General features: G+C 40.0%; 1 protein-coding gene across 1 annotated transcript in view; it reads left to right on the forward strand.

The window, feature by feature from the left end:
• AKAP7 (A-kinase anchoring protein 7) overlaps positions 1–10,768 on the forward strand; it is a 78,976-nt gene extending 68,208 nt beyond the window's left edge. Inside the window, 1 exon segment of the mRNA XM_053381923.1 lies at positions 10,256–10,768. Coding sequence (XP_053237898.1) covers positions 10,256–10,461 — 206 coding nt within the window. The 3' untranslated portion in view covers positions 10,462–10,768.
• Positions 10,769–15,122: the final 4,354 nt, after the last annotated feature.

Raw genomic sequence — 15,122 nt, forward strand, 5'->3', positions numbered from 1 at the left:
TACAATTCTATGGACAATTTTATATGATAAAGCAGTTGCCCACCATGAGGCAATTTACAATAAGGTATGACCCCACCCCCAAGCCAACTCTGCACACTCACATCAGATAATGGTCTGCTACAAGGCTAGCAAACAGTGCCTTCCAGACGTTATGGAACTAACATGCCATCAGCCCCAGCAAGCACAACCAATAGCCAGAAATGATGGGAGTTGTAGTTCAACAACTTTTGGCGGGCACCATGTTGGCTAGCAAGACCACTCATGCAGATCCAGTTACACGCTTGCCATGTGCAACAAGTATGAGTTTCACTTGACCTATGTTGGGAACAATGAAAATACTCTTGAATGGTAAGGCAATTACAGTGGGAGTGTGTGTACTTTCTGCAGGTCCACTTAGCTTCAATTTATTGGCCATCACCAATAAGTCCAGGCACTGGTTCAGCTTGTGCACGGCCTCTCCTGAGTCATGTTTAATAGAGAAATAGAGGTGGGTGTCATCAGTATACTGTTGACACTGTGCCTCAGATCTGATGATGCTCCAACTGCTTCATGTTGTTGTTGTTTAGTCGTTTAGTCGTGTCCGACTCTTCGTGACCCCATGGACCAGAGCACGCCAGGCACCTCTGTCTTTCACTGCCTCCCGCAGTTTGGACAGACTCATGTTTGTAGCTTCTGCTTCATATGGATGTTAATTAGCATTGGGAATAAAACAGTGTCTTGCAGCACCTTGCAACTGCCAGGGTGTGGACACATATTTCTCCCAGTGCTATTTTCTGAGACCAGTAGGAGCAGAACCACTTACAGAACTGTGTCTCCAACCTCCAGCTCACATTATAGTCTACGAAGATACCATGATCAACAGTAACAAAAGGCATTGATAGATCCAGCAGGAGCAACATGGTCACACTCTCCCTGGATCTGCCCAGTCTGCCCCACCCCCACTCCCAATTTACACAAGAAGCAAAAATGAGCAGGTGTCAAGTTGTGGGATGGAGAGCCACAAGCATCTTGCCCACATCCTCAGACCTTCATAACTGGAACTGATCCTGATAACTTAATAAGAACACCTCCCCAGACACTGGCATCAAGATCAGCATAAAGACAAGCAATTTTGTTCTCACAGTGCCTAGCAAACCTATCACAACAGAACTTTGACAGGTCCAGTGCCCCATTAACTGGGGCTAGTGCTATAAATACATGAGAGTGAAAGTTAAAGTGTATGCAAGTGTCTGTAAGGAGGAAGGTACAGAGACTTCTGCAAATTTATATCCCTGACGGATCTGAATATGTACTCCATCACAGCCATGCAATTTTTCACTGTTCTGGGGTAATCAAGGGACAAAGTGTACTGGAAGAAATAGCATAGCACAGCTTGGCACACTTCAACTAATCAGCTGGTTCACATGGGACAGGGGAAATTTAAATGGCCAAATTATGATGCTGATTTGCATATCTGATAAGGAGACTAGTACCATTGTGGTATGTCATTCTAAGCTTGGCTACATATACTAAGAAAATTCTAGAATTAGTAGAGGACATTGGGATGAAAAGGGGGTAAGGGAAAGAAATAGAGGAGGAGCACAAGGGAAATGACAGGTAGATTCTGCAATATTAAATATTTAAAGACCGAGCATGACTTAATAAACTTAAGCTAGCAGGAGCCAGAACAGTGAGTCCTGTTAGTACAATGGGACTCTCCTCCACATTGGCTCTGGGGGGGGGGGAATTCCAAAATGGGGGAAAAGAGGGCAGAATGTTCCATCAAGTAAGCAGAAATACTTGCGCTCATGAGGCCATTTCCTTAGTGCACGCGCACCCATTATTCTGAACCTGACGTCAGATTTTGTTCTGGTTCAGCCTCAGCATATATACTGCTGTTTTTGAAGACTGTTAAATAACGATTCAGCTTCTGTTGCATTGTGGGGAAATATAAAGGTCTATCCACTGTTGTATTCTCGTTTGACTATGTGTGATGTCACCTGCTAATCAGAGCTCCTCTGGACACCGGTCACAGGAAGTGTGCAGAAAGAGCAGACAATGAAGCACCATAGCCATTGCATGCACGCCCAGTTTTCTCCTTGCCTTCTTTTACCTGCAGAAGTGAAGTGCTATGCTATGGCTGCTGCCTGCCCCAGTTCTCCATTTCTCTCTTAATAGCGGGAAAGAGAGAAGGGTCTGGTGGTACCATAACTCAGTGCTGCCTTTTCCTGATTGAGAGGGCATATGCTGGGGAGTTGAGAAAGCCATGGGAGAAGTATGGAGTAAACCAATGGAGGAAGAGGTAGGCAGCAATTTGCTGAAAATGTATTTGCAAGACTGCAGTGTTTTGTTGTATTCCTAACCAACAAAGTGTCATCAGGGAAATGGCTTTTCTTTAGTTTGCCAAGTTTCTGTATTCCATTTAAGTGCCCTTGTGAAAAGTGGTGGATGGGAATGTATATCAAAGGCTTTATTGCTAGTAATTTACCATAACAAGTAAATTGTCTCAGTGTGGAAATAATTTTTTTGTGGTTAGCTATATGTAAGTATAGACTTGTAGTAAGAGTGCTTGTCAGCAGTATGCACACACAAAAACAATTCTTTTTATCTTCTATTCATAAACAAAAACTTTTCATTGCTATTAAATTATCTACAGGTGAAAGAAGGCAATGGAATACAGTGTGATATTGAAAAGAATCTGTAGTAAAACTGGTGCTTTTGAACTTATTCATAACCAACCTGGAGTCACAGGTGAACACTCAGGTATCAAAGTTAGAATATGTCAACCAGTTATACAGCATGGTAAGAACCCAAGTAGACATACAGAATGTGAAAAGAATTTCTTTGAACTGGTTGACAAGGCTATAGAAATGTAGACTATATTCAGTATATTCTATCAATATATTCAATAGTCAGAAAGTGATGCATGTTGGGGTAAATATATATATATCTTACCTTCACAATATATGCAGATGAGATCTCCACTGAAAACATCTGCTAAATATACCACAACAAGGAGGCAGGGGAGGAAGCAATAAACAGACTGGCAAATATAATACCCTTATGTATATCTAATGAGATGGAACTTTTCAGTGGTGGCCCAGTGCCTGTAGAATTCCATCCCCACTGAGGTCCACATGCATTCTTAATTATATTATTTTAGGAAACAGGTTAAGATACATCTCTTCCAGCAGGCTTTTGAAGAAAGGTTAGGGTGAAGAATTATTAGTTGATATCCCACAGTGGGATTTGTATGGAAGTGAGAAATGGTAATGCAGCCTTTCCTGCTGTGTCTTAGAGTTGTGCTGTTTTTTTATTATATATGAGTTGTATTTCATTGTATTGTTTTTATATGTTTTTATATTGTTTTTATACACCAACCTTGAGCCTCATCAATGAAGGGTGGTATGAAAATGTAAGATAAACATACAAGTAGACAAGACGTTGTTGGGGCTTTGTAACTGTGGGAGAGTTATAACTGAACACAACTATGAATTGTGTAGGAAGAATAATCAAGCAACACTATTCCCACTCCTTAGAAAGCATTAGAATTGATTATTAGTATGTTCAGTATTGTGAGGGCCAATACAATAGATGCCTTAAAAAAGGATTAGCAAATTCAGCGACAATAGGCCTGTCATGGTTGTGAGACATGATGGTCAACAATGGGTCTTCTGTATAAGTCTTCACCAACCTGGTGCCTCCATGTAGCTAGCTGGAGCGAATGGCAATTGTAGCCCAAAACGTCTGGAGGGCACCATGCTGGCAAAGGGCTGTTCTACGTTCAGTCACAGTTTGGGGTATATGGCCATGGGGGAGAGAAACAACAGTATATTACTATCTCCATCATGCTACGAGTGTCCAGTTAGATGGACCTTTGGTCTGGTCCAGTCATGTAGCTTTTCTTATACTGACTCTTGGCATGTGTTTTGCAGTAGTGTTTCCTTTAATGCTAGAAACTGGAGTTCTTTATGGCCAAAGGTGACAAACTGTTGAAGGTGGGCAGTAGATGGAGTGTGGCCGTGCCATTTTGTATGCTAATATAGCTTGAGAAAATAGAAGAGAAAGAAAAGTGCAGAGAGAAAAAGGGATTATTCCAACCGTTATGGTACATAGAATTCTTTAAATCCTACTATGTTGCTTTTCTACTGTCTATTTAAAACATTTAACCTGTTTATGATTTATAAGCATTTCAAGGCCATTATATGAGAGTGATGTGTTGCTGGTTTTTTAAACTGCTATGGAAGTACCCCCCCCCCAGTTATTGTAACACTCAAGGTTTTCGTTCATTATTTCCCCTTATCACTGTATACAAAAGGCCATTCCACTGCAATTAGATAGAAAAGGAAAATAGGCTCTTTGCATACGTATTTTCTGGGCAAGAATCCTCTTTGTGGGAACATCTATTTCCAAGGCTGTTTGAGACATAATAGGTTTGCAAATTTTGTCTGTTTAATATCCCACCCTAGGACTGTTTCTTCACTAGGTGATCAAGACTAGCGTAAGAACGAGGACATAGCTAGAGTAATCTTATTATTACTATTCACTTATAATGCACTTAAAACTTTCTAGATGCTGTGCAGAGATGGCAAGATAAAGATTGCACCTGCCTCCAGACTTACCATCAAATAGCTATGATACAAAAGGGAAAAGGAATGGGGAGGGAAGATAAAAGCAAGCAAATTCAAACACCAGTTCTCACAGTTATATAAGCTCAACAGTATCAGCTGGTCTGGACATGTGGGCCTTTCTTACTGTAAAAATGCACACAACACATCATCCCTTGATCCACTGGCTGATGGATGGAGCCAGACTGCACTTCCTTTCAGTTCTGCAGTCTCAGGGCAACTAGGCCTAGAGAGAGAAGCTGAGGTGGCAACAGTCTGAAACACACACTCTTTGTGATAACCCATGTTGTTCTCTGTGGGATTTATAGGACTGCACTGCATATGACTGAACACAAAGGAATATCGAGTTCCTGTACTGTTAATGGATGTTTAGAAGCTGGAGTGTCAACAGGTGCAGGTTTCCTCATCCCTCTAGGGCAGAAGTGGTTGACCTGTAGCCCTTCAGATGTTGCAAGACTCCAATTCCCATCAGCCCCAGCCAGCATGGCCAGTGGCCAGGGATGATGGCAGTTGTAGTGCAGCAACCTCTGCCCTAGGAAAAGCTTGTGTCCATTGAAATTCCCTTTACCAAATTGCTATACAGGAAGGAGCCCTCTCTCTTTTGTTCCTGGTTATCAAGACTAAACACTGATGTTGAAATCAAGTAAATTCTGGCCAGGAAGTAAAAATGATGTTTTAATGGATGTTGCTTCCCTTCTAATGCAGCTAGAAGTTTCACTTTTGCTTCATCAACTGCACTGTTATTCATATGACTCCTTCCTCCATGCCTGGAGCTGGCAAATGGTTGATGTTTCTTGGGAGAAAGTTTTTTTAGTTCCTTCACAAATTAAAAAGAATACACACACACGCACAGTTGTGGCACATGAGCTGGGGCACTGCTGCTGCGCTGTCCTCCTACCCAGTGCATCTGAGCTCATCACTACCTCAACCCAGGGCTTCCCCTACCTGCACTGTCACACTGCCCCACTCCATCCCAATTCCAGCAAACAGCAGCACCAGCACAGCCAAGAGCATGGCACATTGCCATCCCACCTCCTGCACAGTGACTGATCATGTGGATCCTCTGCATTTTAATGCCATACTCTCTCCAATATGCTGTTTGTATTATTAGTTAGCACCTGGGGGGGGGGAATCTCATTCTGACCAATCACTAACAAAAGATGCTTGCCATACTCATTTTAGGTTCAGGCTGCTATTTTGATCTGATAATGCAGAGAATTCTGGATGGGCCGGGCTCTAAACGCATGTTCTTGGTAGTACATTACCAATTACTCTTGTTGCATTTATAAATTTAAATAGGGAGACTCTTCTGTCAGTGTGGCTATTTGCTCTGCTTAAATATCAGCAGAGTTGCAAGTCAAAGAAAGAACGATCACCAAGCTCATTTCTCCAGTTCATTGTTGTAATTCATTCCTCAATTGGAGTTTTATTATATTTGCTTCCTCATATTGTGCTGAACTCCTCTGCAAAGGATGTAGATTCAAGCCAACTTGGTGAAAAGGCATTAGAGGGCTCAAACAAACAGGAAATTTGGAGTTTTATAAATCAGATCATGATTGAGTTTTTGTGGTATGATTTCTCCTAAGTCCAGCTGCCATTATCTTTTCATGGGGAGATAGTCTTCATCAGATCATAGTACTCTTTTTTTTCTTTTCTTTTCAGATGGTCACATGTACTGTGTATGTTTGTTTGGATTGTAGGAAACCCATTTTGTACCTTTGGCTAACACATGGCGAATAGAACAATATGCTGATATACAGTAAAATATCAAGAAAACTAAAAAAAAAAAATCAAGAAAACTCATGTTGTTTTTCTTACCTTGGGGTCAATTTACACACAAATTACATGCTCTACTACATAAAGTTGGTTCAGGTAGGTAGCCGTGTTGGTCTGACGCAGTCAAAATAAATGAAAAAAAATTGTCCAGCAGCACCTTAGAGACCAACTAAGTTTGTTCTGGGTATAAGCTTTCGAGAAGAACTGTGCATGCACACAAAAGCTTATACCCAGAACAAACTTAGTTGGTCTCTAAGGTGCTACTTCCTGCCAACCTAGCAGTTCAAAAGCACATCAGAGTGCAAGTAGATAAATAGGTGGGAAGGTAAACAGCGTTTCCGTGCGCTGCTCTGGTTCGCCAGAAGTGGCTTGGTCATGCTGGCCACATGACCTGGAAGCTGTACGTCGGCTCCCTTGGCCAATAAAGCGAGATGAGCGCCGCAACCCCAGAGTCGGTCACGACTGGACCTAATGATCAGGGGTCCCTTTACCTTTAAGGTGCTACTGGACAATTTTTAAATTTTTTTAAATTATTATTTCAACCACATAAAGTTGAGTACAGGAGGCTGCATGCCTCGCTTACTGCACACGGAAGGGTTTGATGTTCCTGTCAACATGGCCAGCTTCCTCTAAAAAAGGGATAGATTGCATTGGCAGAATGTGTATCTAGTGGACTGTGGGCTCACTAATGCTATGTCTTCTGTGACAATTGTTAAATTTCCCATTGTTTTCTTACCTGTTTCATTGCATAGAGCAATTCATATAATTACTGCACACCCATCGTGGACATAGACTACTTCTGTTCCTGTCTGATCAGATTTAAAATGAACAAATAAACAAAAAACTATCATAGAATTTTAGAATTGCTTGTGAATGTACCTTTTTAAATTTCTAACTTCACAACAACAAAACCTGGCAATGACAGGATGCAGGACAAGAGTGCATATGCCACTTTAATATATATTCTAGTAAAATAAGATGAAAATTTGCTGGTGCAGACATGCTCCTAATGAAGGAAAAAATGGGAAGGGAGAATGATAGTAAATTAAGTTGACTTTTTGATGTTTCACAAAACAGCATAGCTGAGCTTACTGCTCTAGGATGAGTCATAGCAATGTTTTAACAGCAAGACTCTTCTTCAAAATGTTGACAGACTACAGGCTACACATGTCTTGTCCTTTCTTGTTTTGAACTTTACAATTCTGTGGTATCATGTGCCCTGGGGTGTATATTGTTGTATCATAATGAGATAGCTTTATGTGGCTTTTGCACACAAAGACACAAAGAACACACAATGACTAGGAGAAGATGCTGTTGCAAAGGTCGCCCTGGCTTGCCATGCTTATTTTGAACTGGAGTAAAGTTTCAAACTTGAGCAAAGTTTTAGATTCTACTGTTTCTATGGGGCAGGATGGATTGTCAGTTCTTAATAGGCGCCAGGGGAAAATGTTCCTCTATATACAGGCCTTTGTCTGATTAAGCAATCTATGGCCTTTTAAACTGAGGGCGGTATTGTTTTGGTGATTATATTATCTAGTTAGGGCAGTATAGAAATTTAATAATAATGAATAAATGATCCTGCTCCTGCAGCCATTATAAAGCTTGCTGGAAAAAATTGAGAGAAGACTCTTGAAGAATTTTCTGGTTTTGTCCAAGAGCTTCACTTTTAAGAAACTGTTTTTGTAATAAAGAGGGTGTATACATTAGATATTTGATATGAGTTCTTTGAATAAATGTATGAAGCAGCTGCATGGCTTTTTATGTATTATTATTTGCTGCTAATTGTCTTTGTGCACCTGTATGCATACTTAACACATTAAAAGGCTGCTAAATGAATACATAAACAAAACAAGCCAGAAAACAATTCATGTTTTTGAATAATCCCAAGAAATTATGCTAAAAGCTAAGTAATAAATAATAATAATAATAATATGCATCTCTTTAAATCTGTCCAGCTAAAAGGCATCCATCTTGTTGCCTTTCAAACAATATTATTTTTCTATTTTGCCTAATTATAAGCACCTTGATTTTTGTGGTAAAAACATGCATATTATGTTTACCAACCAGAAGCATAATGTTGGAATTGAGTGAATGCATATTACGGTAAGTTGGGACCTGCTTGCTACTAACTTGGCTTATATTGCCGTAGTTTTAAAGAACTGTGACAAACACTCCAAAGCTAATGATATACCAGAAAACCAGTACCCTTAAAGCCTTGTTCATACATTAAAACTTATGTCTACAGTTGATAACCTTTCCATGTATTAACCATGGAATCTGGCATTCAACAATTCGTGTGGGGCAAGTGTCAGCTCTGGCAAAATTAACTGTTATTCACAAACTCATGCTGTACTGTCCTCATCTTGCTCTACCAGTACCCATTTCTCTTGCTGCGGCATCACTTTACTATTGATAGTTGCTCTGTCTAATCAGAGGAATATAGCACACTCTCCAGTGGCTGTACATGAACTTCTTGGGGTGTATTTTAACAATGTCCTTGTATTCACAGAAGGGTCTCTGATCCAGCTCCAGGTGTAATGATAGGAAAGAAGAGAGCTATTTCATTGATTCCCCTTTCTCCAACAGTTCTTGGAACTCATATATCTCAGCTCTGCTCCAGAGGGTAGAGGGACCCTGTAGAACAGCATAGCAGGCAGCATGTGAGGCTGCACAAAGGAGAAAAGGGGGAATGTGTGAAAATTGGCTCTATTCCTGTTCTGATCATGGAAGCCTCTGCAGGATCCAAGAGCCTTTCATGAATGGAAGGACAGCATTGGCTATAACCCCTTGTAAGGACAGTAGAAACCAAAGTGTAGGTGACACAAGAAAGCTGTTTTAGGGAACACTAGAGAATTGAAACCTAGGGAAGCAGTCATTTTGAGTTCAGATTGTTGTAATAAGAAATGCACAATGGAAGCAAAGTTTGTTCTGTCCTTTAGTCTTTTGTAGCATCCTTTTATATACCTTGCAGTTGCCATATTACCCTGTTTCCTCTGTCTCTCACTCCAGGGTTTAGAGAGGCAGTCAGTGGTCCTCCACAATAGATGCATTTAGCTGAGATTTTGAACCCATTAGCAATACAGCAATCAAAAAGCAAAACAAATGTCCCCTTTTAAAATGAAAAACATAAATACACAGACGGTATTGTTAGTTTCATAGCCAAGTTTGAATTCACCGAGCTCAACAGACTTCTCAATTTTTTAATGTGTAAGATACAGTTTGGTGAGAAAATAAATATTGGAAAGTAAATAATAGGTGTTTTATGTATTATGTCATTGATTTATGGATTTAATATGAAAGAAATATAAAAATCTGATAAGAGCTCTGGGATTTTTAGTTGCCAGTTCAGTTTATATATTATTTGTAGAAATGTATTCACACTAGAACATTCACAGATTTTGCTGGTTGTGGGTTTTTAAAAGTATTTATTGTAGTTTCTTTATGGGGTACTGATCAGGGCCACACCCTCTTACTTTTAGCAATAGTGCAGTGTCAACTGTTCCCAGATTATTCACCACACCAAGATTTATAGTTTTATGTGCTGCTGTTTCAAAGTGATTGTCAAGGAGTAAACTGGGATTTGGATAGCATTTGGACCTGGGAGGAATCTAAGAGCAAAACAGGCCAACAAAACAACTAAGATTCATGAAAGGTCAGGGCACAGAAAAACAAAGGAGAGAAAGCAGCCTCTTTATGTTTCCATTTAGAGGGACTTCATGGAGTTGAAAGTAAACAGAGACATTCAGATGGCTTTGGGTGAGCTTGCACATCACAACTAGGTGAGGCTGAGCAGCTAGTCCCAATAGATGTGTACTGCATGCCATTTCCCCACCTGCACAGGTTTACTGATTTTTGTCTGTTGTGGTGTGTAGGTGAAAAGAAAGGGGCAGAGCCAGATGATGCAGAATTGCTGAGCCTCAGCAAAAGGCTGGTGGAGAATGCAGTCCTCAAGGCGGTGCAGCAGTATCTAGAAGAAACCCAAAACAAAAACAGACTGACTGATTTTGAAAGCCCAGTGAAAACTGAGGAAGCAGCCATTGGCAATTGCAAGGAAAGTGAGAATGACAATAGAAAATGAGTGCTTTGAAGGAGGCCAAGAAGGCATGATCCAGCTACAAATACCCACGACTCTGCTCCCTGGATCAGCTCTGCCGAGCTATCCTGGCTGACTTGAGTTGTGATTTGTGATTGTCTGTTAGCAGGCACCTCGTCTGAACAGAGGGATGCTAATTTACAGAGCTTCATGATAACAAATATCAAGGCTGATAAGAATAAAAAAACAAACTACTGAATGATGGGAAAGACGGCAAGACAGAGAGGGCCAGAAGGATGGAGAGATCTGACTACTAAAGTGCCAGCTTCGTTGTGTTCTCAGCTGCAGAAAAGATATATGAATCTCCACTGCTTTCTTTGTGTGCCCTGTGGATACAAAACAAATGGCCAATGGAAGATGGGCTAGCTAAACTGGAAACAATGCCATTAATTTTTGTTTTGCAGAACTGGACAACTGTTTACTTGAAGTACAAAAGAAGACATTTTGTTGAATGGAATTGTCACCACTAATATTAATCATAGCTACTGTTACCCAATAGAATGGGAATTGTTCATGAATATTGTATCACTATGCTTCATTTCTAAGTAACATTTGCACCCTTAAATTATATTTTTGACTAAACATAACCTTTTATATATATTTAAAAGATGCATAAGGGCATTTTGTGTTGTTTTTTTCCAATCGATGGCATTTCTTTTTATTCGTTCCATAACATTTTAGGCAACAATTACTCATATGCAAAAATGTATCATTTTCCTCCTCTCTAGGGAAGAGCCATGAAGCAGATGTAATAAAGGAAGCCTTGCACAGAGAACTGTTGGCCCTGTTGTCCAAACTGAATCAGATAAAGGCGCTTTTGTTAAGTCCAGAGATTCGTATGAAAATGCACAAAGAACTGCATGGAAAAGGACTTGTCAGTGGCAGCATCTGGGACAGTTTCACCAATCCTGCACCTTCAGTCTCTTAACTATAAATTACTGTTTTGTGAAACCCTACAACTTCATTTTTTAAATGAATGGTATTTGTTTACCAAATTTGTGTTGTTTTGTTTGAGAGGTGGGGCAGCAGCTTGTATGAAGCGTATATGCTGCAGCAACACGTGTTTCTAGAATACATATATTTTAGTGTGAGAGAGAAATTCTAAGTGATCCTATGTTTTATGTGATCCCAAGAGGAGGGGGAATCTATTCTAAGCATTGTTTTTCTTCAGTAACTGTGTACATAATTGACATCCTAATTTTTGCAGTTTGTTCTGGCATATTTACAAGTGAATGGAAATCCAGCACAATGTCCCAGCATTGCTTGGGCAATGTCATGGTTTGTGACATGTTTAGGCCCATCCTTACCCACCTACTGCTGGCACAGCAAGTCAGTGGGTGAGTACATATGCATATGTGGCAACTTCTTGCACTAGCCATGCTTCAGCATTTTAGTACAAATTTGGAAGTGCGGGAAGTAGTACCTGGATTATTACTTTTACAGGAAAGAAAGGAGAGAGGAGCAAAAAAGAAGGTCCCACATGGATTGATTATTATATCCCTTCTTTTCCTCTGATTGAACTTAAGGTAGATTACAACTAAAATAGAAACAGCTAAAACATCATCATCATCATCATCATCATCATCATCATTATTTATTGACTTAGGCTGGTCTTGTGTGTTAGAATCATAGAATCATAGAGTTGGAAGAGACCACAAGGGCCATTGAGTCCAACCCCCTGCCAAGCAGGAAACACCATCAGAGCACTCCTGACATATGGTTGTCAAGCCTCTGCTATGGTTGACAAGCCTCTGTGTTGGTTCTGCATAGACAATACTATGCAATTTGCATCTATCAGATACCCGGAATCAGCATGTCAGAGGTCTAAAAGAAAGAAAAAAGGATACAACCCAGCCAAATTTAAGTACTTTAATGTTCCAGAGATTGCCATCACCAGTTAAATATGTTCTTCTGTAGAAATGAGTAAGATTCAAAAGTACATAGAATCTTATTATGCCATCTCTCCATATATGTCTTTGGGTTTAAGCCCATTATTCCTTGTTCTTTAATAGATCATTTCAATAGCCATAAAGTCACATTTTAAACCAAACCAACAGATTTTTAAAAATGATTTTAAATTGTCTAAGGAAATCATTTTATATTATACTGCCTTTTATGTATGTGTTCTGGCAATTTGTTTTGGCAATGTCTACTTTTTTAACAAGCCAGAATTTGAAATCATATGTATAGATATTGAAATATAATTTCTGCTGTTGTTTACATGCAAAACAAGATTGTTTAAACAGTCTCAATATTTATTGTGAAGCCACAAAACAGAATGATCTTTTATCTAATCACTTCATGAAGTATGCTTAATTTTTTCCCAAAGAACAAAATGACTGCTTTTCTGTACAAATCAGTTATCTGAAGTTTGAGAAGGTGTTAAAAAGTCCTGTGTTAAGCTTCATAGTTTTATTAATTAGATACAGCTGAATATTATTTTTATCAACTCTGAACACTGGCAAGTTTGTGCTCTTAACAAGATTCAGCAACCTACACCAATTTTTAATTCTAATTACCATAGTTGACAAAGAAAATCTGTTCTGATTATTATACTTCTGGAAAAGATCCATATATACATGCTAAATAATACTATCTGCCCACAACCAGTGACCCTCTAACTCACTTCCTCTCACTTCCATAACCAAGCAGTCAAGGAAGGAAGCAGAGCTCTTTAGATAATGTTTATTTTGTTCTTGTCATTTATATTTTGAATGTGCATTCTGGTTGCTGGTTGCTCATCCTTGCATCTTCTAAATATTGTTATTCAAGGCACAATCTATTTCACAATGAAATTAGGGATGTTTGGGGCAACAGATTTAGGGTCCAGACTGACCAGGTGACTGGGATTTACACTGGGTGTGTGGCAGTCTGTTGGCTTTGATTTGTATTCTGATGGCTTCTGAGCAAGCTGCAGCCATCTCAGAATCTTCATGCCATCCTTGATGCAGAGTGATGCCTGGTTACACGACATTTCCTGTGATTTCTGTCCAGCTGCATACATACAGAAAACCCCAAACAAATGATAAAAGTTTCATTGTCCGAACGATAGAAGAATACTGCCTAAGGTTATCCAGAATGAAAATCCACAAGCCTGTGAAACCAGGGTGTATCATATCTTGATACCTTTAAGACTTCAACATCCAGTATATTCCATCTGTGTTGCTGTACTAAAATGGAAATGCTAAGTTTATCCCTGGGTACCTGCAGCAAGCCTGTCTCCAACAGCAACTAAAGACAGTAAACTAGAGGTTATTGAGAGAATATGACAGGATGTTACTACAGCAAAACTAGTTTAGTGGGGACAGATGGTGAGCGTGTTTCAGATAAATATTGGGGAAATGTAATTGTGTAGAGTTCTCTGGGGAATGGGGAAAAAAACCCCTACATTTATTTCTTAACATGCAACATGCAACATCACAACATTCAATAGCCAAGATTTTAAAGAGAAAAAAGCTGTTTGGGTGTGAGTGGGTGAGTAAATCAATCAATCAATCTAGCAACTTTTAACTAGTCTGGTTTTGGCACAATACCAAGGTCAGGTGTCAAGACAAAGAGATTGGTTGCCAAAGTAAAGCATGCTTTTATTGTACTCATGCTGTGAGTTGGTGACAACCATAACGAAGTGTAAACTCACACACAAATAAGGAACCCTTTATTTCATGCTATGCAGCCTTGAAAACCTCAGTGCACACCAGAATAAACAACAGCTTTCCCATGCTAACAGCATTTTGCTTAACCACCTTCCCCCCCCACCCTGACTCTGAATTGCTCTATCTTTCCACACTAGATTGCAACACAGCAATGATTGTGACTCTTAGTGCTATATAGATGGCACCCTATAGTTAATGCAAATGCTTAGTTGGGTCAGTTTCACATATCAGAGGAAAAATACTAACATCTTTCCATAGGTGGGGAATACCGTAGCCAAGGGTATGCAATGACTATGGTCGAACCCATGTATATAAATAGGATTTCCATTGGGATCTTTATTTGGCAATTAAGCAAGTATGTCTTCATCTTAATATCTCAGTGTGGGTTTAAAATAATTTAACAAGTAACCTAAAAAAAGGACCAGATGAAATGTTTATACATAAAAACTGAAAATCAAACATAAAAAAACATTTTGAGCCAATCCAGCTGCTTACAAAAATAGAAAGTTGTGTTATCAGTTCAAAAAAAGCCTTGACAAGCAGGTCTTAAAAAGGTAAAGGACCCCTGACAGTTAAGTCCAGTCATGAACGACTCTGGGGTTGCGGCGCTCATTTTGCTTTACTGGCCAAGGGAGCTGCCGTTTGTCCACAGACAGCTTTCTGGGTCATGTGGCCAGCATGACTTAAGCCGCTTCTGGTGAAACCAGAGCAGCGATCGGAAACACCGTTTACCTTCCTGCCAGAGCAGTGGTTCCCATATTAGCTTTCCATCTGCCTTATCTACTTGCACTTTGACATGCTTTTGAACTGCTAGGTTGGCAGGAGCTGGGACCGAGCAATGGGAGCTCACCCCGTCGTGGGGATTCGAACCACCAACCTTCTGATCGGCAAGCCCTAGGCTCAGTGGTTTAGACCACAGCATCACCTGTGTCCCTAAGCAGTCTTAATCTAGCACACAAATGTCAGCAGAGTCGGCACCAGCTGCCCCTGCCA

The sequence above is a fragment of the Podarcis raffonei genome, chromosome 3 (assembly GCF_027172205.1).
Source record: "Podarcis raffonei isolate rPodRaf1 chromosome 3, rPodRaf1.pri, whole genome shotgun sequence".
Lineage (NCBI taxonomy): Eukaryota > Metazoa > Chordata > Lepidosauria > Squamata > Lacertidae > Podarcis > Podarcis raffonei.